Raw genomic sequence first — 26,415 nt, forward strand, 5'->3', positions numbered from 1 at the left:
TGTTCCAGATTTGAGTAGGATATTTCATGCTGTGCCCTACCTGAGTTAAAAATGAAACGACAATCTCCGAGTAAGTATTACACTCAGATATTATTATCTCGACTTTTAGGGTACATTTCACCTGTGTATCATATATTAATTCACCTGTGTATTAATGATAGGCTAACATAGATTTTATCAGCTGTTGGTATAACCCTGAGAACCTGTTTGAGATCAACTTTCAACTTAACACTTTTTATTTCAGAGGTTTAAAGAAGATATCTGACAGATAAAGTGGTTATACGTAAGGTGTCAATCTGAAACTTCATCAGTAACAAATCAGACGGAAGAAAAATAATATTTAATATAAATAAATTGATCTAAAAATACCAATACGAAAATAGCAAGTTAATATATTTTTAATCATACAATTTTATATTTAAATCAATATAAGAACACAAAGCACTCTAACTTCCAAGTCAGTCAAACGAGAGAAACCATAGGAAATATTATTAATTAAAGAAACATTGCCAAATTATGTGCCCGTCCCCTTTCTCGGAACCCCCGAACTTTAAGCGCAGCTGCGGAGCGCCCTTGAGATTATTGAGGGTGTCATCCCAGTGAAGTTACGGACAGAACTATCGCTTTTATTCTAGATCATATGATACTAGAGACACCTTCCTGTTTCGCTCACATCTTTTGATCTTTCTATATTTATTAATGTAGCTGTGCTTGAAAAAAAAAGTCTTCGAGCAATGCGTCCTGCCTGTGTTTAACATACGGTGCCAAAACTTGGATACTGATGGAGGAACTGATCCACAAGTTTAAAGTCGCTCAACATGCAATGTAACGAGCTATGCTTGGGGTCTTTCTCAAAGATAGGATTAGAAATGAAACTATTCGCGAGAGAATGAAAGTAACCGACATAGCCCACAGAATTAGCAAGTTGAAGTGGCAGTGGGCTGGTAATGTGTCTCAGGAACGATGGTCAGTGAAGCAGACGTCCTGGAGTGTCGACCGCGTGTTGGCAATCGTAGTGGGACGTCCTCCGGTCCGTTGGACCAACGATCTGGATGAGGATTGCGGAAAACCGGAATGTCAGGTGCGAACTTGAGGAGGCTTTCGTCCAGCAGTGGATAGCAATAGGCTGAACTGACTAACTGACACTAGTTTTTCTGTAATAGGACCAATTCCAATGAATCTAGATATAGGCTACTTTTCAACCGATATTCCTTAAGATTGAAAACTACGCGATACGAGAAAATTGACGTGAATAGCTGATTTTTTACATGACTAGGTCAGCAAACAAGCGTACGGCCCACCACGATGATGGTAAGCAGTTACCGTAGCTTATACAACGCCTGCATCACCAGACGCATCGAAAGCGCGTAACCGATCCTACTCTCGACCCTCAAGAGTTCTGACCTCCTGGCACTGGACATTGGCATCTATCGACCAATTTGATGTAAAGTAACGCAAATTATATCAAATTACTCCCTCCCCTTTTACACATTATAAAAAGATACTATACGGTATACACATTTGTCTACCAGTAAACATCCAAGATTCACATTACAAAATATTAGGAAACCTTGAGACGACTTCGACAAACAACAGGTTATATTTAGGCGAAGAAAACTTATAATTTTAAGGCGTAGTTAAGTTCTGTAAAAAATAACAATGACTTGTATAAAATAATTAGTATTTAAAAAAAATATAAATTTGAGCTAACACAAAACTATGTCATTAGACATGGTCTAATGATTTGGTTAAGCTCAGATCCTTCTCCTGCACGGAGAAAGAAGCCTATGCCCAGCAGTGGGATGGTACAGGGTGAATCGTAGGCTCTGGGTACCTCACTAGCCACAGGCACACAACACAGCTTGAAAGCAGCATTATTTAGCTGTGATCTTTTGTAAGATCGAGATACATCCCCAGTTGGGCTGTTCCAAAAACTCTTAAACCGCATTCATAATCATCTATACTCTATACAAATAAATAAAATTGCGTGTCTGTTTGGATTAATAACCGCTTTTTACTAAAGGCATATGGATGTATACCCGGTACATATACCAAAATAACATTTTTTACAATTTTCTTCTGTCTGTCCGTCTGTTTGTTCCGGCTAATCTCTGAAAAGGCTGGACCGATTTTGACAGAACTTTCACTAAAAAAGCAATAGCCGATGTAATAAGGAGTAACTTGAGCTACTTTTATTTAAGACATTTAATTTTATAACTCTGCGAACTGAGCAATAACTATTTTATTAAATTCCAATTCCGATAAAATCGCGGGCACAGCTAGTAAAACATAAAACACGTGACTTACGCACCGGACTAACACAACTACTACGTAACGAAAATATCAAACGAGATTGCGTGATAATGATTTAAATATACATCTTGGATGAAATCCAACGTTGCCTAGTACAGCTGATTAGGAATGATGAAATAATTATCACGTCAAACGCCCTCATACGCTACCCATACTTTTATCTTATCTCACTTATGACAGTCAGTTTAAGTCGCAAAGAGTCTTTCTGTGGCATCCCAGCTCTCAAACGGAGGGATTGATATCGATGCGGTATTTTCACGTGGAACCAAATTTCCTTACGGTTGTTCTTAGCTATGTTTGGTATTGATATTTGAAGAGTATCAGACCTTTTCCAAAACGATGTAAGGTATTTTCGGTATGAAAATATCTTAATAATACTATTTTTTAACAGACTTTAAAAAAGGAGGAGGTTACTCAATTCGACCTATGTATATATACATCAACAATACACAACATTACAATACAATTCTATGTATATATATTTTTTTATGTATGTTCGGGGATAACGTCTTCGTTTATGAACCGATTTTGATAATTCTTTATTTGTTGGAAAGTAGATATCACAGGTGTGGTGGTAACATGATAAGGAAACCGGCTCTGATGATGAGATCCCAGAGAAATCGAGGGTAAACCCTTGAAAATCCGCATAACTTTTTACTGGGTGTACCGATTTTGACGATTTTTAATTTAATCGAAAGCCTATGTTTAACATGTGGTCACATTTAAATTTCATCGAAATCTGATTACCATTTTTGGAGTAATCTTTGATAATGCGTATTTACTTGACTATTTTTTCGTCTACCTACGTTGTATTATTTGTCGTTTGCCTGCAAACACACTTATTAATTTAATCTGTCGAACTGTCAATTATCGAAATTGGTGTTAGATTATGGGAATGGAAACCATATATTCCTCTCTTTTTATATTATCTATACGAAATATTTAGCTGTACAATACTATGATCAAAAATCGTTAAAAATATTAAGGGAAAATATATTTTTGAGTCAAAACCTACACAGCCCGAGAATAGCAATTTTAATCAACCGTTTCAACTTCAATACACGTGACAATCTTTGGTATACCATTATTGATTTAATATATAAATAGAATAAAAGCAGGAACATTGAGTGTCACCCTGAATGAGCATGGAAACAAATTTGGTAAAACTGCCGAATTTTAATCATTATGAATAAAAGGTTTACTTTAAAGAAAATCCTAAGTTTTCTTTATTAATTACAGAAAGCCTAAAATACAGAAACATAAGCTATGTAATTTATTTAACCACTCATATCAGGTAACCTTCAATATACAGCTAAATACCACCGCTTTAGGACACACACAGACGTACTGTTTCTGCGCTGATTTTAAGTGAGGTGGAGCAGCCCGAATGGGGTTACTAGCCCATTTGGTACGAGGTATTCCTCGACCTTACAGAAGATCACAGCTAATACTGTTTTCAAGCAGTCATCATCATCATCATTACAGCCTATCACAGTCCACTGCTGGACATAGGCCTCCACAAGTCTACGCCAAAAATAGCGTGAACTCATGTGTTTTGCCCATAGTCACCACGCTGGGCAGGCGAGTTGGTGACCGCAGAGCTGGCTTTGTCGCACCGAAGACGCTGCTGCCCGTCTTTAGCCTGTGTATTTCAAAGCTAGCAGTTGGATGGTTATCCCGCCACCGGTCGGCTTTTTAAGTTCCAATGTGGTAGTGGAACTGTGTTCAAACAGTGTCGTGTTCCTATTGGTGAGTAAAGTGATCACAGCTCTTGCATGGAATTGAGTCGACAACGCGATTACGACGCTTCTGGTGTTGCAGACGTCTATTAGCTACGGAAATCGTTTACCACCAAGTGAGCCGTACGCCTCTTTGCCACACTAGTCGTACAAAAAAAAAGTAATATTATCAAGGATTACAATTTAAAAACATTGTATCTTTGTAACAATATTCCATAACATAATGAATATTAGATAGAGCTCTAGGCAGGTGTAGACATGGCGGTAAATACATACAGGTGTGTTGAGGGGAGGTCTAGGTCGAAAAAAAATTACAAGGACGTCATTAAAATGCAACGGCTTTTAAGATGCGTTTAAAATATGGCACTCTTTCAGGTTTCAAGGATATATAAGACTAGCTGTGCCCCCGGTTTCACACGCGTTAATTTTAAAAAAAATGTTCTTTATCCTTCCTCGATAAATGGGCTATTTAGCACTGAAAGATTTTTTTTTTAAATGGACCAGCAGTTCCTGAGATTAGAGCGTTCAAGAAAGCAAACAAACAAACTCCTCAGCTTTATAATATATTAGTACAGATAGTACATAAATATTATAACTCATGTTTTTTATAAATAAATTTCATATAACATACACACACGGTCGTCTGTTCCTACGGTAAGCAACTTAGTACTTAGGTAATAGCCGACTGTTATAGCTATTTTTTTTTTTAAATATACTCAGGCGGGAATCGACACCCGCAACCCGCGGAGCACATGGCAAACAGGTTAGTCATAGTTAAATAGTAACTTTGTAAACTGTAATCTACTAATCTATACTATTTGATTTTAAATTTAAGCATTTTACTTATTATATATTTGCCAATGTTTTTTTTTTACTAAATCACCTCTAGTGTAACATCACTAACTGTGGTCTATATTAGTCAAACTCGACCATCTATTACTATGTCGTTCTGTCATGGAAAAAAAAATTTGGAGACGTATATTTTTGGTACTAATTTGCAGAAGAATAACGTCACGTTTTTTGACGGTGAATTCAATAGCAGTTCAACTCTCGTCACGAGTACAGTCAGCCTAAATGTATGTAAATACACCATCCAGATTATAGCGACTGGCTCACTTCCAGACTACGTCATTTAATGTCAACGCCTAGCTGACGTCACGTGACCCTGACGGGGGGAGGCTGGCGATAAAATGTTACAATTGAAATTACCAACTTTATTACATACGTTTTAGTTACCCAAACACTAAATGATATAACTAAACTTTGTCCCACTAGACCAGTTGGGGTAGTTAAGGTTGTTCAGAGGTTAATAAAAATGTAATCTACATAGCTTTTTAATTGGTAAGCATCATCACATCATCATCACCACTTCAGCCTATCGCAGTCCATGGCGTCCAAAATGGCATGAACTCATGTGTGTTACCCATAATCACCACGCTGGGCAGGCGGGTTGGTGACCGGCATAACATAATTTATATACTATAAATTTAATTATATATACGTCCAGCGTGAATACAACCGTTACTAAACGTAACATTACCTTTATTATTAACAGTAATATTATAAAGAGGACAAATTACATATTTTGTTAGTTTGTAATGGGCAAACTTAAAATCCTTCTCCTACATGGGAAAAGAGGCCTATGCCCAGCAGTGGGATATTACAGGTCGCAGCAAAAATTAAAAACTTTTAAAAAGTCTCCCACCAGGAGAACGCTAACATTATCGCTGACATAGTCTATATTTTAACGAAAAAAAAAAAAAAAAAAAAACGGTACATCCGAATTCATGTAGTCCACGCAGGCAAAGCCGCGAGCGAAAATATAGTGATTTATACAATGTTATACAGAACTAGCTGACCTGGAATTTCGGACCGCCTTTTTTTCATGAATAAAATTATTAAAATAGATTTCGAATAATAAAATATAGCCTATATTTTAAGTTGGACAAAGTTATATATTTCTGTGCAAAATTTCATTAAAATCGGTCCAGTAATTTCGGAAATCTGTCGAATCGAACAAAATCGTATATCTTCGTCTTTCTTTATCTAGTATCTATCTTTATAATACTTTTATTTCATGCCACTGATAATGCGATTAAACACTTACTTGCAGCTTACAGAATGTATAGATTATTTCAGTTTATAAAAATTATCATACTTATTTATTACATTCAAAGTAAAACTTCTAATCAGGGGAACTTTTTAATTTTGCTATAATCATATACAGATAAACAAATTGGAATGTCTGTTTCTAATATTAAAATAACCGCTTTTTACTAAATGCATATGGATGTACACACGGTACATACCTATATCAAAATAACAGTTATTACAATTTTTGTCTGTCTGTTTGTTTGTTCTGGCTAATCTCTGAAACGGCTCGACCGATTTTGACGGTACTTTCACTGGCAGATAGCTGATGTAATAAGGAGTAACTTGAGTTACTATTATTTTATATATTTTTTAATTCATTTTATAACTCTGCGAACTGAACAATAACTATTTTGGTAAATTCCACAGCTAGTACCTACATGATATGACAAACATACAATTAGGTGTTTATGACAATAACCGTTAAAAGTTTTACGATGCACGTCTGGTGACCATAAATGACAAAAACCAAGATGAAACAATTACTTATTCTCTAACGGCATTATAGAACCATTGACGATAAAGACCATGCTATTGCTTAAAATGTTATTGTTTCGCTCGGGTCCAATGATAATAAAAGGACAAAAAACAAGCAAAAAATACATAAACGCCTAACTACCTGAAATCTATTGTGGCACTCGACGGGCGTTTTACTATTGATTTTGCCTATTTTTAGCAATCAGCGCCTTCTTTGAGGGAAGAAAATATTTTTATGAGCGCGAGTCTAGTTATACGTACATGTTAATTTCTAATGCTAGTCTTATCTTATCTAATATATAAAATTCTCGTGTCGCGATGTTTGTAGTCAAACTCGTCCGAAACGGCTTGACCGATTCTCATGAAATTTTGTGTGTATCGGTAGGTCTGAGCATCGAACAACATCTATTTTTCATCCCTCTAAGTAATGTTAAGGGGGTTAATAACATATATGGTGAAACAACGTTTGCGGGGTCAGCTAGTATGTATATAAAATTTTCGTGTCACAATGTTAGTTACCATACTCCTCCGAAACGGCTGGAACGATTTTATGAAATTTCGTGTGCATATCGGGTGGGTCTGATTTTCGGCCATCAAACGTGTATTTTTCATACCCTAAATTAATAATGGGGGGGGGGGGGGGATTAATGGCGTTAATAACATATATGGCAAAACAACGTTTGCGGGGTCAGTCAGTATACCTAAGACTCTGTTTGTAGTTTCTCATACAATTTACATAATTAATCATTAGTGATAGGTAACAATTGTGTTTCTTCGCAAACGAAAGAAAAACCGACTTCAATTACATCGACAAGTAATACAACGTAGGTAGACGAAAAACTAGTCAAGTAAATACCCGTTATCAAAGATTATAGATATCGATCAAATTTAAAATGAGACTACAAGACAAGCAACAGCTTTCGATTAAAACAAGAATTATCAAAATCGGTATATCGAGTGAAAAGTAATGCGTTATAAAACAAAGTAGGTACGTATAATTAGATATAAAACGAAAAGTCCTTGTCAGATCTCGATTAAATTTAAATGTCACCACATGGCACGCACCACTTTTCGATTATTAAAAAAAAAAAAACATCGGCCCACCCAGTCAAATTTTCTATGGTAACATACATTGAAAATAATACAGCATTGAGAACGTCCACATTTATTTGGAAGTCGGTTAATAAAAATTATACAAAAGCAGTCAACGAAGCCCCAGTCTTTTTAAAAGAACATTTTATTTTTTCGCACAACGTGGACAAACACGTGGTTATTTTAGGTTATGTGACGCTTTATCAGCAGTGATACGTTATCACGAGGATTTTCACTCGTGAAATTTAGTTTTAAAATTATTTTACACTCGATTATAATATAGGAAGATATAGATATTATTATTAAATACATGCTTTCAGCACGCGACTTCGCCCACGTGGATAACGCCATTTTATCTATTCCGTTTACGATGTTTAAAATATAAATCTACTAGCTAACCTGGCGAGCTTTTTCCTTGAATATAATAATTACACATATCAAAATAAAATATAGCATATCTTTTAAGTTGGATCGAACTGCACACGGTGTGAAAATTTGATTAAAATCGGTTAAGTAGTTTAGGAGTTCATCGCGGACAAACGACGTGACGCGTAATTTATATATATTAAGATGTCATTCATTGACAACGTTGTATTCTACTAATGAAAGAATTTTTAACTTCAGCCTATTGCAGTCCACTGAATGACGTGAACTCATGTGTTTGCCCATGGACACCACGCTGGGCAGGCGTGTTGGTTACTGTAGGGCTGGCTTTGTCGCACCAAAGACGCTGCCCGACTTTGGCCTGTATATTTGAAAGCCAGCATTTGGATGGTTATCCCGCCATCGGTCGGCTTTTTAAGTTCCGAGGTGGTAGTGGATCTGTGTTATCCCTTAGTCGCCTCTTACCACACCCACGGGAAGAGAGGGGGTGGCTATATTCTTTACTGCCGTAACCACACAGCAATTTTTATAATCGGTCAAAATTTTCGATTTTATTAATATTACTAACGAATAAATAATCAAATATATCTTCTATATTAATATTAGTATCGAAGTGTAAAAGTATAGACATAATTTCGAATTTATCGCTGGCATTTTTTTTAAATAAAAAGTATCCAATGTTACTTCTAATACCTCCAAGAATACGTGTACAAAGTTCCATAATGATCGGTTAAGTATTTTCCGTATGAAAGCGTACCAAACAAACCTACATTCACATATATAGTAGGTATAGGTATATTAATTCTTAACCGTAGCTTTACTCATATTGAAATGGGTCATGCAGGTCTACTCTTAAAGGTAGCCTTGAGTTGACAAAGTCCTTTTTTTATTACGCCTCCTTAGAACCAAGTAGCTGATGCGTAAACGGTCACTCGTCTCATCCTCGGTGACGACAATTTTTTTCCTGTCAGACCGTTTGTGGTTATTGTGTGGACAACGTTATAAATATAAAGCGCATTTTTTTATAAAAAAAAAATAATTACAAAAACACAATTTCGTACTTATTGTTTTTAAATAAAAGACCCAATGATAATACTTTCATGTTACCTACAATTAAGTTAAAAAAAAATTAACAAAAGTTCTCGTACAATCTTTTATTCATTTGTTCACCTTTCTTGTTTTTGTTAGACATTTCGAAAACAAAACTCATTTTGAATATCATATCAAAAATTGACCGCTCCATAACAAAACTCATTTTATTTTCAACAATAAGAAATAATAAAAAAAAATACTCTCTCAATTTTTTCCTAACACGACAAAAGATCTTCTTCTTGAAAATATACCTAATTGTCAAGTTCCACGTTTATTGTTAATGATTTTGACTAACGAAATCTATTATTAACATTCAAGAAATTTCTATTAATTACTTAATTACCATTTTTCAACTTATTTACACAAAACCTTAACACATTATACATCGAACAATCGTTTTATAACACAGTTATTTTAATTATAAAACCATTAACGTAATCATTATAACTAGTGGTCGTCCAGTGATCGAAATTCGACCATAATCAATTTAAATTATAAATTTGAACCATGCCTGCATTGCCTGCCCAGCGTGGTGACTATGGGCAAAACACGTGAGTTCACGTCATTTTTGGCGTAAACTTGTGGAGGCCTATGTCCAGCAGTGGACTGTATAGGCTGTAATGATAATGATGATAAATTTGAACATTATTAATATTCTGTTGTCAAAGACGATACTTCTATAATAATAAACAAAAGTGTAGGTATATATGCGTGTGTCTCAAATAGGTAGGTAGTGTGTATTGTTTTTTTATTATTTATTTAATGTACTTTTTATTGCGTAATAAAAAAATATATTAGCATTCTACACTTATTCTCTATATAAACTATAAGTGTGCAAAATTTCATACTCCTCCGTCCGCGCAATTTTCGTAAAAAGGGATACAAAGTTTTTGCTTCGCGTATTAATATATAGATTACGTATTTAGTATTAGAAACACTATCAATCCTTACTAAGCAATCTAACATTAATAAATACTGTTTACTAACAAACATTATTAGATAAACAGATAAACAAAACAAACATAACTAATTAATAATCAACACTTATTGGGGTAGAGCTCAGCAGGAAATATCCCGCTCGAGAGGAGCAACCCGACTGGGGTAGTACCTCGACCTTACAGAAGACCACACCTAAATAATACTGCTTTCAAGCAGTGTTGACTTCCAGTGGTGAGTAAGGTGGCCAGAGTTCGTGGGGAGGGTCGTGGGTCGTACGCTTGTTTGCCAACCTAGTCGCATAAAAAACTAACTCGAGTAACACCGCGCGAATCATCTAGTCAACGCATTTTTTGACTAGCCCGTTGGCGCAGTTTGTAGTGACCCTGCTTTCTGCTCCGAGGGTTGTGGGTTCGATTCCCACCCCGAGTCTGGGTGTAATATAAATATTTATTTATATATTTATATATGTATTATTTATAAGTATGTTTATCGAAAAAAAAAAATGTAGCTATATACCAGTCGGCTGTTACCTATAACACAAGCATTAAGTTGCTTACTTTAGGAACAGACGACCGTGTGTGTATTGTGTAAATATTTATATTATATTATATTATTATTTTGTGTATAGATATTTTACTACGAAATACAATTACCAAACAAATGAGAACATGGCGAAACACGGGAAGCATACATTCGCGTTTCGCGTCAACCCTTCGCTCCGATTCAACCCTGACCTTTCCCCCTCGTAAATAATGCTCGAGCGGTGCACCCTTAAAGGTACACAATCAATAGCGTTCAACTCGATACCGTTTCAAACATATGCATCAAAAAGAGATAAACATTTCTTTACATTTGTATACTATGTACATATCTTTTTTATCTGAGGTACGAGGGTAGGATACGGCAGGAAATTTACTGCTCAAAATCTGGAGCAGCCCGACTGAGGAAGTACCTCAGCCTTACAGAAGATCACAGCTAAATAATACTGCTTTCAAGCAGTGTTGTGTTCCTGTTGGTGAGTAAGGTGACCAGAGATCCTAAGGGGTCGGTAGGGTCGGCAACGCGCTTTCAATGCAGCGTTGAAGGCGGCTATAGGCTACGGTCATCGCTTACCATCAGGTGAGCCCTACGCTTTTCTACCGACCTACTTGTATTAAAAAAGAAAAAAAAAACAAATTTTTATTTTATAATTTGAGAACAACTACCGATTTGGTTCAATGTTTTTAAGATTTCTGAAATTTTAGAAGGTCTTTACAGACTAAAAAATTAAGAAAATTGTAAAGAAAATTAAAGACGCTATCATGTGTTAATGGTAATAACCAGCACCAAAAGTTTTACGTGGTCTGCCATGCATAATAGATTTAATCGCATTTGCTATTTTAACTTTCAGAAGAAAAAAAATCTATACATATATATATATACATTATATACTGCAAAGATTGCGTCTCAAGGTCACTAATATAGGTCAAGTTTGAGATCGATAATGGATGCCGGGATGACGTATCTTTCCTTTGTTTACAAGAACGTTAGTAATTAGCAATTTAAACGGAACTATCATTTTTAAATTCGGTTAGGAAATCGGTCAGGTGCGAACCTTAATCTCATTGAAGAGTAAAATCAACTAGTGTAATATTAAATAACTAGCAATAACCGTGCGAATAATTCGCAACTTAATAAGTAAAAAATTTACCGACCGTCAATCATATTGACGTTGTTTCAAAATTCAAGCATTATAATAATTAATTTACAAAAACAAAAGCAATAATGAATTTTTTAGTTGTGGATGCCGATAGAGCAAGCAATTATCTATAAAATGATATATAATTTATGTGGATTAATCGCGAGGCTTTTTCTAAAAAGGGAGGCAAACATCTTAACATTAGCATATTAATATATTTGATATATATTTTTCAGTATTATTAAAATATGGATAAAACGTGCTTGTAAAATGAACGTGCTTGTAAATCTAAAATGAAATTAATATTCCGATTCCAAAAAAGAGGTCGTAAGTTCGTCCCATATAATATTTAATTTCAAACCCACATCCAAAAAAGGAGAAAGTTCCTCAATTCGACTGCAATTTTTTATGTCGCCGATATCTTTGTCAATTACGAACAGCCCTCTGGTTTATGTGAACGACTTTTATTGGAAAGTTTTGCTAATACAGGAAAAGACAGTAAAATATTCGAATAATCTAGAAATTATTTTTAAAAAATGACGCCGAAAGGAAATAGAAAAATATATCGCACCTTTAATAAAACAAAGATGTAACTCAAAATTTGTGGATTTGGAGATTTTACAATAAAACGTGTCTTCGTCGCGTAAAGAATAGGTAGACTTCGACTCCGGCGTTTTAACTATAAGATACAGAGAGATACGCGATTGTTGCTCTCTTTTCTATCAACTGGAGCTGACAAGTCAGTTCTTATAAAGTGGCGTGATTCAGAGATGCACCGGCAGTGAGCGTAGATTGAAGTTCTGTCGTTTTTAATAACATCAAATAATTCGATATTGGATTAAAAGGTAAATATGGAATATTTTATTATTTAAAAATAAAAAGATAATTTTTGTTATACTTCATTCTCTCAGAAAACGCATTTGATGACGATGTGATGACATTTGGATTTACTTCGTTTTTGTTTTAAAAATTGACAAATTTTACAAAGTTAACGCCTAACACTTCAGTTTTATATTGAAATATATGCCTTAGTTGTTGGAGTAATTGATTAAGTATCACTTTATTGTAATAAATAAGGCTGTTTATAAAAGTTACTTTTGTTTACTTCTTTTTATTATTTAGAATGACGAAAGATAAGTAAAAACTTTCAACATTAATTCCCTTTTCGTGTAAAAGTTAAGAATAACTTGTAACTGTTGTGCTTATTTGTATAGGTTTTGAAAATTGTGTCGTCTTAGAGCTCATAATTTTTTTTTAAGTTTAATACCACAATCAGAAACTGAACACCACAATGAAGAGTTACAGCGTATCGAGCGTAAAAGTTATAAGATAAACATAATAGTGTAATAAGTTATAATTTTTTTTTTCATCTGATTACTGTAATAAATGTGAAAGTTTATGAGGATGACATATGGATGGATGTTTGTTACTCTTTTACGGCAAAACGACTGAATAGATCATTGTCATTCAACAATCCTGCTACTTTGACGTTAAATAACGATTACGATTATTATTCATCCTTAAAATATACTGCAGTATTATCAGTTATTGTTATTTTAGACTAAAGAAGTTATGCAGGTTGAAGAGGAAAATCAACAAAATACATATATCTCCAGAGCCCAAAAAGGTAACTGAAGAGCTGACGAAAATGATGACACCGACTCAATATTTTACTGTTACTTATGAGTTGACGAGAAAAATGACACCTAAATAATACTAGCCATTTACAGTCCTCTAGTTCGTCTTCGAAATCATCTTCATCTAGTTCCGATTCATCTAGCTCATCATCGTCAAGCTCTTCTAGCTCATCTTCATCCAGTTTTTCAAGCTCCAATAGTTCAATGCCTACCCAAAACCCTGCCCCACAAAACGTTACAACGGATTGTAAAGAAAAGACGTCTTACAGCAATTCACCACAAAATAGCGAGAGGCAGCAAATTCAGCTGAGAGAGCGACGAAATTAAAATAGTGTGGCCAGTTACAATATTTCTCCAGCATACACAGATCTAAGTGACGTCGACCTGAGTGACGACGATCCACTGTAGATTTTAATACGTTTTTTAATAAGCCTATCAACAGAAGAAATTTTATGTTTGAAAATCAAAGTTCTTCTGACTCTGACTGCAATAATAAACCAAATATTTGTCAGTCAGTTCAGCCTATTGCAATGCACTGCTGGACATAGGCCTCCCCAAGTTCGCGCTAGACATCCCGGTTTTCCGCAATCCTCATCCAGCTTACATCGGCAATCTTACGTAGATCGTCGGCCAGAGGACGTCACACACTGTGTTTGCCAAGACGCGGTCTCTACTCCAGGACGCGTCTGCTCCAATAGCCACCGGTGCTGCGACACAGATGATCAGCCCACTGCCACTTCAACTTGCTAATTCTGTGGGTTATGTCGGTTACTTTCGTTCTCTCGCGGTAGTCTCGTTTCTAATCCTATCTTTGAGGGAAACCCCAAGCATGGCCAGTTCCATTGCACGTTGAGGGACTTTATATTTGTGGACCAGTCTCTTGGTCAGTGTCCATGTCTCGGCTCGGTATGTTAACACAGGCAGGACGCATTGCTCGAAGACTTTTGTCTTCAAGCATTGCGGAATCTTCGAAGTGAAGACTCGACGAAGCCTGCCAAATGCCACCCAGCCCCACCGAATCCTCCTATCCGCCTCCTTCTCAAAGTTGTTGCAGTCTAGTTGGATAGTATGGCCTAAGTAAATATAATCCTGAACAACTTAGAGAAGGGTAACATCGACCTATACCTGTCTCGGTATGACTTGGTTGTTAGACATAACTTTCGTTTTGTCCAAGTTCATACAGAGAACGACACGTCGGGAGGACTCGTTTAGACCGGCTAGCATTTGGCCTAACTCATCTAACGTGTCCGCAAAGATGACGATATCGTCGGCGAAACGAAGGTGAGAGATGTATTCACCGTTGACGTTGATGCCTTGTTCCCTCCAATCCAAGGTCTTAAAGATATCCTCCAGCGCAGTGGTAACAGTTTCGGTGATATTACATCTTGCTGTCTTACTCCACACTGCAGGGAAATAGGTCTTGTTCTCTGGTCCTGGACATGAACGGTCATCGTCGTTGCGTCGTACATACATCTCAGTACCACGATATATAGCCAGTCGATATGACATCTCTGCAGAGAGTCCAGGACAGCCCAGGTCTCGACAGAGTTGAAGGCTTTCTCGCAGTCCACAAATTCCATACACAGCGGCTGATTATATGTCTCTGTCTTTTGAATAATCTGCCGAATAGTATGGATGTGGTCTACGGTGTTGTAGCCATTTCGAAACCCAACCTGCTCTGGTGGTTGGAATTCGTCGAGTCTTATGGCGAGACGATTCGAAACTACCCTCGAAAACAGCTTATATACGTGACTTAAAAGTGAGATCGGTCTGTAATTCTTCAGCAGAGACTTAACGCCTCTCCTAAAGAACAACTAGAACAGCACTACCACACTCCTGGACCACAACTCCGGCGTAGTACCTCGGTGGATGTCAGTGTTAAAGAGTCTTGCCAAGTCTTTTAGGGCAGGTCGCTCTGCGGCTTTAAGAAGCTCAGTTGTACAAATATGTGTGGGGGCCGCAAAAGGTCACTAAACGTTGAAAAATGGCATCAAATTAGAGCAAAACGGCTCAGAAACATAGGCCAATCATATACGTCAGTGTCAAAAGCTCGTAAACAAATCCAGCTCGTTTTATAAAAGATACATGTACCGAAAAATGTAAATTCAAATGTGCAGAAAATATTGATTCCGACGGTATTTAACTTAGGGTTTCACCAACCAAAAAAAGGTCAGTGTGATCTATGTGTATCATATGATAATTCAAACAATGAGAAAAAACAAGATGATAGACAATATAAGAAAGAAGAGACTGCTGATTTTTATACTATTTACTAGCTGACCCCGCAAACGTTGTTTTGCCATATATGTTATTAACCCCCTTAATACCCCCCCCCCTTTTTTTTAACTTAGGGGTATGAAAAATAGATGTTGTTCGATTCTCAGACCTACCCGATATGCACACAAAATTTCGTGTGAATCGGTCTAGCCGTTTCGGAGGAGTTTAACTACAAACACCGCGACACGAGAATTTTATATATTAGATTATTTGTGGTTAGTTGTTATTTGTGATTTTAGGAGATATTTACTGGAGACTAATTGTACCTAATTCTTATAATAGTACATAGCTTTTGTTTTGTTTAAAAAACAATATTTGAAGCCATAAAGAGATATACAAATATCAGATGATTCATAAAAATTTGTTTAATTTAAAAAAAAGGTGATAAATTTCAGTTTTCGTTTTATAAAAAAATGATGCATTAGTACATACAACGTCATAATTACAATTAAATAATTATAAAACGAAATATTGTGATTTATTTTTAAAACTTTTTGTTATGTTTTAATACTAAAGAGAATTTTTTTGAAATACTACTTAAAATATTAAGTAATTTTTGGCATAAAGAGATTTAAGTCGGAACTTTTTTTTCATCTCCATTTTACAGCTATTATAGATTTTAACACAGTTGTTTTTCTATTATTCTATTAATCTCTGTACTTTAAACTACTGATATCAATAGTAAAAGTCATTAAGAGCATTACAAATAATTAGTAATTTTTAATCAAACACAATGCGGAAAAAGTGCTAAACTTCAAACGCCAATTCCCACAAATTGCGATTTTTGAGTTACATCTTTGTTTTATTAAGGGTGCGATATATTTGTATCCATTTCTTTAGATTAAGTACCGATTATGATTAATTTAATCTAACACATAAGTTACTGATACGTTTAAAGTAGCTCTCGTTTCTGTTTAACTAAAATGCTATAACTTTTGCTTGTTTGGATAATTGTCCCTATAGTGCTGAGGCGATTGTGATGGAACTTATTATTAAGATAGGTGAATATTAAGAACTACACACAGGGTACATATTAGGCTAAAATTATACCAAAAATGAAGTATTACTAGTAAAAACCGCGAGCGAGCAGCACTCGGAACCGAAATTCAACTGTTCAAAAGAATGGTGCAGTCACTGCGTCTGGCTCTACGCCAGTTACTGGATCGATTCCCGGTCGAGACAAATAATTTAATCAATAACACTTGCACGACGAGATGTACCTTTAAAAATAGTAACCGAAACCTGGACGTTAGACATGTTTCATTTGGATACGGTTCAAATTTAAAACAATATGTACATACAATCTTTGGCTATGAACGTTTTTATAACTCGGTCAAGTGCATGATTATATTGTTATTTGTTTGAATCGTTTTATATTTAACCGACTGCAGCGAAAGTGGACTATAATTTGTAGCCAATTTTATTTCAATAATAATTGAGGCAGGACAGGAAATCATCATTACAGCCTATACAGTCCACTGCTGGACATAGGCCTCCACAAGTTTACGCCAAAAATGACGTGAACTCATGTGTTTTGCCCATAGTCACCACGCTGGGCAGGCGGGTCGGTGACCGCAGGGCTGGCCTTGTCGCACCGAAGACGCTGCTGCCCGTCTTCGGCCTGTGTATTTCAAAGCCAACAGTTGTATGGTTATCCCGCCACCGGTCGGCTTTTCAAGTTCCAAGGTGGTAGCGGAACTGTGTTATCCCTTAGACAGGAAATATTTTGTTCTAAATCTGAAGTATCCCGAATGGGGAAGTTTGTAAGTGATAGTGAAGAAAAATGTATCGTAACAACTTTTATCTGTTAGATATCGTTATACGACAGATAACCTTAACAGCAACCCATAATGCAGACCTTCATAGTGGCATAATGTAGCCATAACTATGCGAATTAAACCCGGAGAGACTTCTAGTACATAATAAGTGTAGATTACAATGAGTCATCAATAAAAAATACCTATGTGCCGGTTGTAACACATTTATCTAGATTTCTAGGTAATCTAGAAAACAAGGTATTTACTCGGAATGTTCGCATTTCGTGACGATAGTTTTTGACGAATGATAGAAACAGATATACATAAAAAATACCAAACACGAACTGATTCATTACAAGATCTCTAAAATTGTCTTGACTACAAATATCAGCCTGTTTTTAACTATAAAACAGGCATTACGTTGGTATCTTAACATAGCGCAAGTACTACTCACAATATAGATGCTCAACTGACTTATCTAAAACAAAGAAATCTAAAAAAAAATTTTATTTGTAATATGTTATTGTGTTGATTGTTGTTGTGTACAATAAAGAGTATCTATCAACTAATTTCTTTTAGTATCAAATTACAAAAAAACGAGTGTGTTTTAGACCACACAACTTAAGTAAAACTTCTATACAATAGGCCTGCACTGTGTCTTAGATATACGAAACGTAACTGGTTATGAGAGGAAGAGAGAAAGAAAATGTGTGCTCGCACCTCTCTCTTGCTCCGTTCGCCTCGCTAGATCACATTTCGTAACGCTCTCGTCACCCATTCACCAGCTTACTCCTCAAGTCAAGTGTGCGTAAATAAGTTTAACTTCAAAAAGGATATTTTGACATTACATAGCGCTACAAATTACGAATTCTTTCATTAAATATTTTCAAAAATATATAGTGTTTTCAATACAAAACTAATAACAATACAATTTATTTAAATTATCTTTCTCGTGTGCCAAAACGGCACGGATGGTTTCGCCAATGTCACATAGAATGGAGGAGATACAAAGATTGATGCCTTTGTGAACACAAATTCTTATGAAACGACTATTGTCCTAACGTCATATTGTTATGTTGTAAATCCAGAACATCCGAATATTTTACACCACCATGGTGGCAAAAAACCCTACGATCGGCTTGACGGTGAGCGTAACCTTAATGTAAAGATGCATGCAATATTATAAGCATTGTTGCGCGTCACCGATTACCCAAACGTACTCTCCCCAACCCATTCCCACACTGGATACCCTAAACTTCTTTTTATACCTGTGTGCGGTCTGATGGATAGTAGGCGGATACCGCATATGGACGTCTGCAAAACCAGGAGCAACGCATACGCGTTGCCGTCCACGTCTGATCCTCCCTTGGAGCTCTGGCTACCTTACCCACCTTACAACTCGGGAACAGTATTATTTGAATATGATCTTCTATAAGTTCAAAGGTACTTTCTAAATCTGTCCCCTTAAAAAATCGTAAAAATATATTCCTGGCGAGTCGCCTTCAATATTAAAATGAATAAAAAAATACACCTTTCGAAAATATAATTTCACGTAAGGCGAACACGTCAAATATTACGTAAAACGTATATAACATACTGTTACATTATCAAATGAAAGTAAAATGACGAAATATTATCATTTATTATAGAAGTGGTATGACACTACTACATCGGGGCGCTAATATTTTCATTCTAATTAACTGTTCATGGATTACATACAATGATCGCGTCGCCAGCTTTTCCTTAGAAGTTACATACAAACTATATATATGTTTCGTGATAAAAAAAAGGCCTACGTCCTTTCCCAAGGTATATTCTATCTCTGTACCAAATTTCAGCAAAATCATCAGTGGTTTCGGCGTGAAAGTAACACAAAGTTAATTTTGCATCATACAAGCATGGATTTATACAAAGCGGAGGTAGGTTACGAAGCTTAAGTTCTGTATGTTTATGTTAGTTCTTTATATTAAACATACAAATGTTAGAAACTGATGATTCGGATTAAAAAAAAAAACTATTTAACTATTTTTGTGTTGGACAAACAATCCAGGAAAGCTACTGGATGTATAAAATCACTGCCGTAATTTGATGCCGTTTGTAAGTGTATTCTTTAATACCGTAGCCACACAAATAACTGTGTGGCTACGGCATTAAAGAATAAAGCCACCCCCTCTCTTCCTGGGTGTCGTAAGAGGCGACTAAGGGATAACACAGTTCCACTACCACCTTGGAACTTATAAAGCCGAGCGATGGCAGGATAACCATCAAACTGATGGCTTTGAAATACACAGGCCGAGATCGGGCAGCAGCGTCTTCGGTGCGACAAAGCCAGTGACCGGAGGGTCACCAACCCGCCTGCCCAGCGTGGTGACTATGAGCAAAACATATGAGTTCACGCCATTTTTGGCTCGAATTTGTCCCATAAAATTAGGTCTTTTAATTGAGACATTTTTACATTGTGATTTAGTGAATTTAATTTTGTGAACTGATATACTTTCACTCAGTCATAACCTTAATCAATAATAACCAATCACCTGCGTTATACATACGAAACACAGTATAATTATGAGTGTTATTACGTAATTAATAATTGTTTTTACACGGAAACAAAAAAATACCGACCTAAATTGTCATAGATAAGTAATAAAATGAGGTGTTAAACATGCTTTAGTATAGATTAACTCAAAACAACAATCACACAAGCGCCAGCTTTCGATTAAAAAGTCATTAAAATTATCACCAAGTTACGAATTATCATTAAAATTGATAGTATCACGTAACACTCAAAATCAACTTCTGTATTACTACACAACGACGACGCGTTGGCGCAACGGTCACAGCACTGGTTTGTGTCTGTTGCGCTGGGGGTTGTGGGTTCGATCCCCGCACTTGACAAACATTTGTATTGGCCATACAAATGTTTGGCGTCATGCGCGGTATGAGTATTTGTGCGGTCTTTGTGAGTCTCCCCACCGTGCCTTGGAGAGCATGTTAAACCGACGGTTCCGGTTGTTATCATAAACACCTGATAGTGATTGCTACTCATAGTAGGGAATATATCCACTAACCCACATTGGAGCAGCGTGGTAGATTAAGCTCTGATCCTTCTCCTACATGGGGAAAGAGGCCTATGCCCAGCAGTGGGATATTACTGGCTGAAGTGTAATACTAAACAAATTTTACAATAAGCATTTTAAAATTACAAAGTGCTGTCAAAAGAAATAAGTATTCACTATTAATCTAGTTATCTCTATAGTGTACAGGTTGTTCGACTCCCTAACTATATAGGAACGATTTTTCATCCAGTATGTGATCTATTACACTTATAGATCCCCCATTTGAACAAACTTAGTTAGCAATCGAACACCTTGTATATTTCTCAATATTATATTACTATATGCATCTTTATCTAGTTTTTTATCTATAATTTGACCAGCCCGTTTAGTGACCCTTCCTTCTGCTCCGGGAATTTTGGGTTCGATTCCCGCCCCCAGTCTGGGTGTAATATATACATTTATTTACGTATGTATTATTTATAAGTATATTTATCGAAAAAAAAAAAAGTTGCTATACCAGTCGGCTGTTACCTATAACACAAGCATTAAGTTGCTTACTTTAGGAACAAACAACCGTGTGTGTATTGTGTAGATATATATTTATTTCTATCTATACAAGTATCTGAACATCGACCAAGTTGTAAAAATTACCACATTCATGTCAAATAGATATAGGACCATGATAAAGTATTATGTAAATTATATTTAATTTGCGGTTTGAATTTTATTGACTTTGTGATATGTGCATAACTTGTCATTGATAATTACTACTCGTTTTGACTTCAAAAAAGGATCTTCTCAATTTGACAGTAATTTTTTTTTGTTCTACCTCTTAACTTTTTTACTGGGCGTTTTTTTTTTTTTTTTTTTTCATTCACGGGCTTATAAACCCATGTCCTTTTTTATTCTAAATACATGCAATTTTTATTTTTATTTTTTTTTCTATTTCAAGGTAGGTGTTACTGGGCGGTTACACTCATTTGGTATACAGCCATAATATGAATCTACGCATAGATTTGAGAGAGATTTGATTTTTTGTTTTGTTCATTATGAATAAACTAAAAATCTGACATACTGATTTTAAAAACCAGTAAAAGTACTATCACTGAGTGATATAGGCTATATTTGAAGAAATCTGAACAGCGACAATAGTGCAAACCTTGAACAGAAGTTTAGCACTAGACAATTATAGTTAGTTACATAATTGACAGTGGTACAAAAAAAAATGTGAATAAATATGTAATAAAAAAAAAAACGAGTTCCTAAGGAAGCATGTCCAGCTATTTTGTCAGAAACACAGATTATAAGCAAAAAATTATTAATTAAATTAAATTTTTAATACACATACAAAACACATGGATATAGAGAAAATATTGCATTTTTAAAAAACAAAGGCGGATACAGTCATTTTTGAGGGATAAACAGTTAAATTTAAATTTCAAAAATATAATAATAATAATAATTGATGATTTACATTCTAAAACTTAAACTTGTAATTAACATTTGTTACAATGAAGATAGTTTTTGTTAAAGAATTATATTCGGATAGAAAAAATCTTAATTTTTTTTTTTAAATTAAAAAATGACCATGCTATGCATATTACTACAAACGAATACCAACAAAGGCTATGCATAACATATACACATATAATTTTATATGGACGTTGTACTTTATGCGTAAAACGGACTAAATACTATGCCTATAGTGGTAATTTCGTATTTACAAAATTTGAGTGTGGTAATTTTGTTCAATGGGAATAAATACCATGCTTGCTAATTTTGAGTTACTAATAATCAAGTGGTGATTTTAGCGCTTGTAATTGTTGAAATATTGAGAAATCTAAATTACTTGTTTTCGGAGCGTGGTATATATAAAATTCTACGTAAGAATAGTGTTAGTGATGGTAAAAGTTTAAAAACTATCAATATGCAAATTCACGAGCATTATGCAAATTATGTTAAAAAATATGTAGTTTTTGCCAAAGTATATATATATAACTAACAGTATATCTGAAAAGGTAACACAAAATCATTGACAGTATTGGAAATTTGTCAAAGATCAAATAAAGTACCACTCGACAGTTTGATGACTCGGCAGACCAATGTAAGTCATTGAACACTTAAATAACGAGTAAACATTGTTCTTAATATCATAATGTTGTTGTTTGTAGTGATTAAGACTACAAATAGTGCATCGTATCTATTTTATTAAGGATGATATGTTTTTTAGGTTATGTTGTGTGTTACTAACGCTTATGCAATAAGTACATAACACATTCATAATACATGGATTTGATGTAAATACCACATAATTTAGATCACACGCTTGTTTATATAAATTGAAGATGTAAATAATATTGAAAGTGGTTGTTTACCTGCCAAGGATTGACCTTAGGGATGGGGGCTTCGACGAATTTCTTCGGCTGTGCTTCAGCAGTCTGCTGCTGTTGATCCTGGGTAGGTTGAGGATCGGCGTGGGGCTGAGGAGCTTTGTGCGGGCGAGGCGGAGCCCTACGCTCACGCTCCTTGCGGGTTTTGGCCGGTCGCCTCGTGTGCGAGATGACCGGCACGAAACCCTCTTCTTCTTCATCATTTTGGCGCGGCGGAGCGTCCGCCACTTCCTCGGTTGCCTCTATGTTTTCTTTATTGCAGTCACTACCCCTGAAGTTCAGCACTGATGCGTACGAGGGCCCTGCGCCCTCGACCGACACGCGTGCGGCCATGCCGCTGCTATCTTCGTTATATAAGACCAGGCGCGCGCTCCGCGCCGACCTAGGATCACGAGCGCGCCGCCATGCCCCTTAGCACGACGGCATGTTGCGGGTCGAACCCACAAAATTCAGAAGTTTCCCGATCGTGCGAAGGTCGAACGCGGCTGTGTTAACGTATCGAGCGCGGTTACGAATTATCAAGCAGATATATGCGCACAGTTCAAAACGCACACCAGACTGACCCTGGATCGACCGTATTTACATCGAAAAATTCACTTCCGTCGACTTGTTCCAACTTTTTTGCGACACACAACGCTCCGGGCACACTTTATCTATCGATTACGTGTATCGAAAACACTGAAAATGGCTTTAGAAACAAGAAATTAACTAAAGATCCATATTTTGTTCACAATTAACACATGTGGTCGGACGCCCAAAAAGGGTATTTTCCGCAACACACACGGAACTCGCGGAAGGCTATGACTTCTAATTTTACAGACAAGACAATAGTCACCAGATGGCGTTGAAATATCTATGACAGTGGGTGCGCTCAAGATAAAGCTTAACTTTAACACATTTTTAGAAATATTCAAGAGGGAAATATACATTTTCAATACAATATAGGAATATTTAGTCAATTTGTCTCTCATTTATATTAAGAAAAAAATTAATACTTTTAAAAACAAATAATTGATCAGTATCGTCATAGAAATAATTATGAACGCAGCTGCAAATAAAATCACATTGCATTTCTATTTCTTCACGAGCTTCTGAATCGTGCTAATGTAACCTATTACGTATATTATTTTCTGTAAAATGATTTAAAATCTTATATCTTACATTTTTTATGTTATAGTATTTTGTTTTGAGCATATAAAACTAAAAACTTTTATAAATAGTGCGAATATATTTTTTATTTTTTGTCTATGGCTACAAACACGTTGCGTACGACACATTCATTTGAAACTTAAATTAAGAAATTTGTAAATAAAAAATTTAATAATAACACACATCCAAATCAAATTATATATTAATAATAATAAAAATATCAATGAACACATTAAATGATGTATATAAATTAGAGATGCCACGAATAGTAATTTGGCCGAATACCGAATACCGAATGTTCAGCGAGGCTCTTGGCCGAAGCGCCGAACATTCGGCAGCCGAATATTCGGCCACACTTAGTACTTTTCGCGGGCGACAAGACACAACTCGTCACCGTGCGAATTTAAACTTACATCGCTGAAGTAATACGTACTTCGCGGTCGTGTTACAACCTGATTTATTTGTTGGTCGTTGATGCGTCGTACTTACTGTATAATAAAATATAACATTTAATGTGATTGATTATTACCATAAGAAATATCACCGTTTGTTCGAGATAAGCAAAATGAATCAATTTAATAAGAAATCGCCTATTTGGAACTATTATGACATTTATAGTGATGACAATAAACTGGCAGTCTGTTTGTTGTGTTTGTTTCTTACCACTGGTAGATTTTAAATATTAATTTGTTAGTTCTTTTTTGGTTAAATAAATATCTTTGTGAGTAATATTTTGAGTTTTTTCATAATTTATTTAGTAATCCTTACTGTATTTTATCATAAATAAGGAAGTAAATCTGTTTATCACGATTTCGCGCCCAAACTAATGAACCGATTTAAATGAAATTTGGTACACAGTTACTCTAGAGCCTTAGAAAGGACATTGGCTATAATTTACGCGAAGTCGAGGAAAAACAGTTAGTAGGAATAAAAAAAATTGCTATTCGGTATTCGGCCAAATGGTTAACTATATTCGGCCGAATACCGAATAGCGAAAAAAAGAGGCCGAATAGCCGAATACCGAATAATTGCCGAATATTCGTGGCATCTCTAATATAAATATTAAAATACTTAAAAATTAACATTTTCAGGTACATGAAGATTCAGGGTTTGTTGGGCAATACATTCCAAGATAACTTCTACAATTTCTGCAATAATGATATACATCTTTACATGATCTTAGTACATATGGCAGAGGAGCACATATCCAACAACATAACAGACAAAGTACTATTGCACTTAAGTGCGTACACAAAGTAATTTTACTAGCTACCATTGAAATACCTGCGTAACCACACTCTGGGCACACAATGGGTATGGGTGTAAAACCAAAATTATAATTTCTAGCTGGTAACGCTGGTACAGGGCCATCTACGTAAATATCAAATGCAGCTGCATAGTTCGGAGGTGGTGTATGTTGAACAAATGATGGAGATGGTATAAAAGTCCCCATTAGTCTACGTCTTCGTCGAGCAGCCATTTGCCGTAACACAAAAGAGTAAGATGGTGGCGCACTAGTTAACGAATCTGGTGGAGATAATTCTATAACGTTCATGTTCATTCTTTTATTGTCATTTTTAATAGCTAAGTTATATTCTGGTAAAAGATTTTGTAGTGCCAAACTTGTAGCGCTTTCGCTTAATTTTGCTAAAGCTTGTAGGAATAACGTCAAAGGCTGGGTTGTTTCCGGAATATTTACAAAAGCGGGAGATGGTAAGCTCGAGGATATTTGTAGCGGGTGTTGGGTTGGTCTTCTAAAAATTAATAAAGGTAAAGAAGATTTTGTGGAATTCAATTTTAAATCATTATTGTTGCATGTCACGTCTGGATTAGTAATATCTAATCTTTGCGAAATTATTTCTCTGGAAATCACTGACGCAGTATCAGTTTCTTTGTTGGTTGGTACATCTTGAGTATTCGCATTAGTACTACATTGAGGGCAATTCTCGCTTCTTACGTTATTCATAATACTGGGAATAATAACAAAGCTTTGGACTACAATATGTTTATAGAAATTTTAAATATTTTACAGTTGTGACAGTGTGTCATAATCATATAGATTTTGATATTGTCTAACATTACATAAGAAATAAATACTAAAGTACGATGAAATAAAATATTTTTATATCTTATAATGGGCTTATTGAAATTTTTAAAGAATAACGTAACTCTATATCGTTAGATAATTAACGAAGAAAAAGAACATCTCAATTGTACTTTGCACCGGAAATGGCTGTTTAAAATGTATCTTTGCCTGTGTATATTTATGTAATCTAAAATATAT

At 35.5% G+C, this 26,415-nt stretch overlaps 2 protein-coding genes across 2 annotated transcripts in view; both read right to left on the reverse strand.

The window, feature by feature from the left end:
• LOC123666060 (la-related protein 1B-like) overlaps window positions 1-24,053 on the reverse strand; it is a 112,788-nt gene extending 88,735 nt beyond the window's left edge. Inside the window, exons 1-2 of the mRNA XM_045600268.1 lie at window positions 24,047-24,053; window positions 22,968-23,392 (exon numbers count right to left, since the gene is read on the reverse strand). Of these exons, the coding sequence (XP_045456224.1) occupies window positions 22,968-23,392; window positions 24,047-24,053 (432 nt within the window). The remainder of the gene's footprint in view (window positions 1-22,967; window positions 23,393-24,046) is intronic.
• Window positions 24,054-25,218: 1,165 nt separating this feature from the next.
• Window positions 25,219-26,097, reverse strand: LOC123666061. The gene has a single exon (XM_045600269.1). The coding sequence runs from the start codon at window positions 26,095-26,097 to the stop codon at window positions 25,219-25,221; it is 879 nt and encodes a 292-aa protein (XP_045456225.1).
• Window positions 26,098-26,415: the final 318 nt, after the last annotated feature.

The sequence above is a fragment of the Melitaea cinxia genome, chromosome 25 (genome assembly GCF_905220565.1).
Source record: "Melitaea cinxia chromosome 25, ilMelCinx1.1, whole genome shotgun sequence".
Lineage (NCBI taxonomy): Eukaryota > Metazoa > Arthropoda > Insecta > Lepidoptera > Nymphalidae > Melitaea > Melitaea cinxia.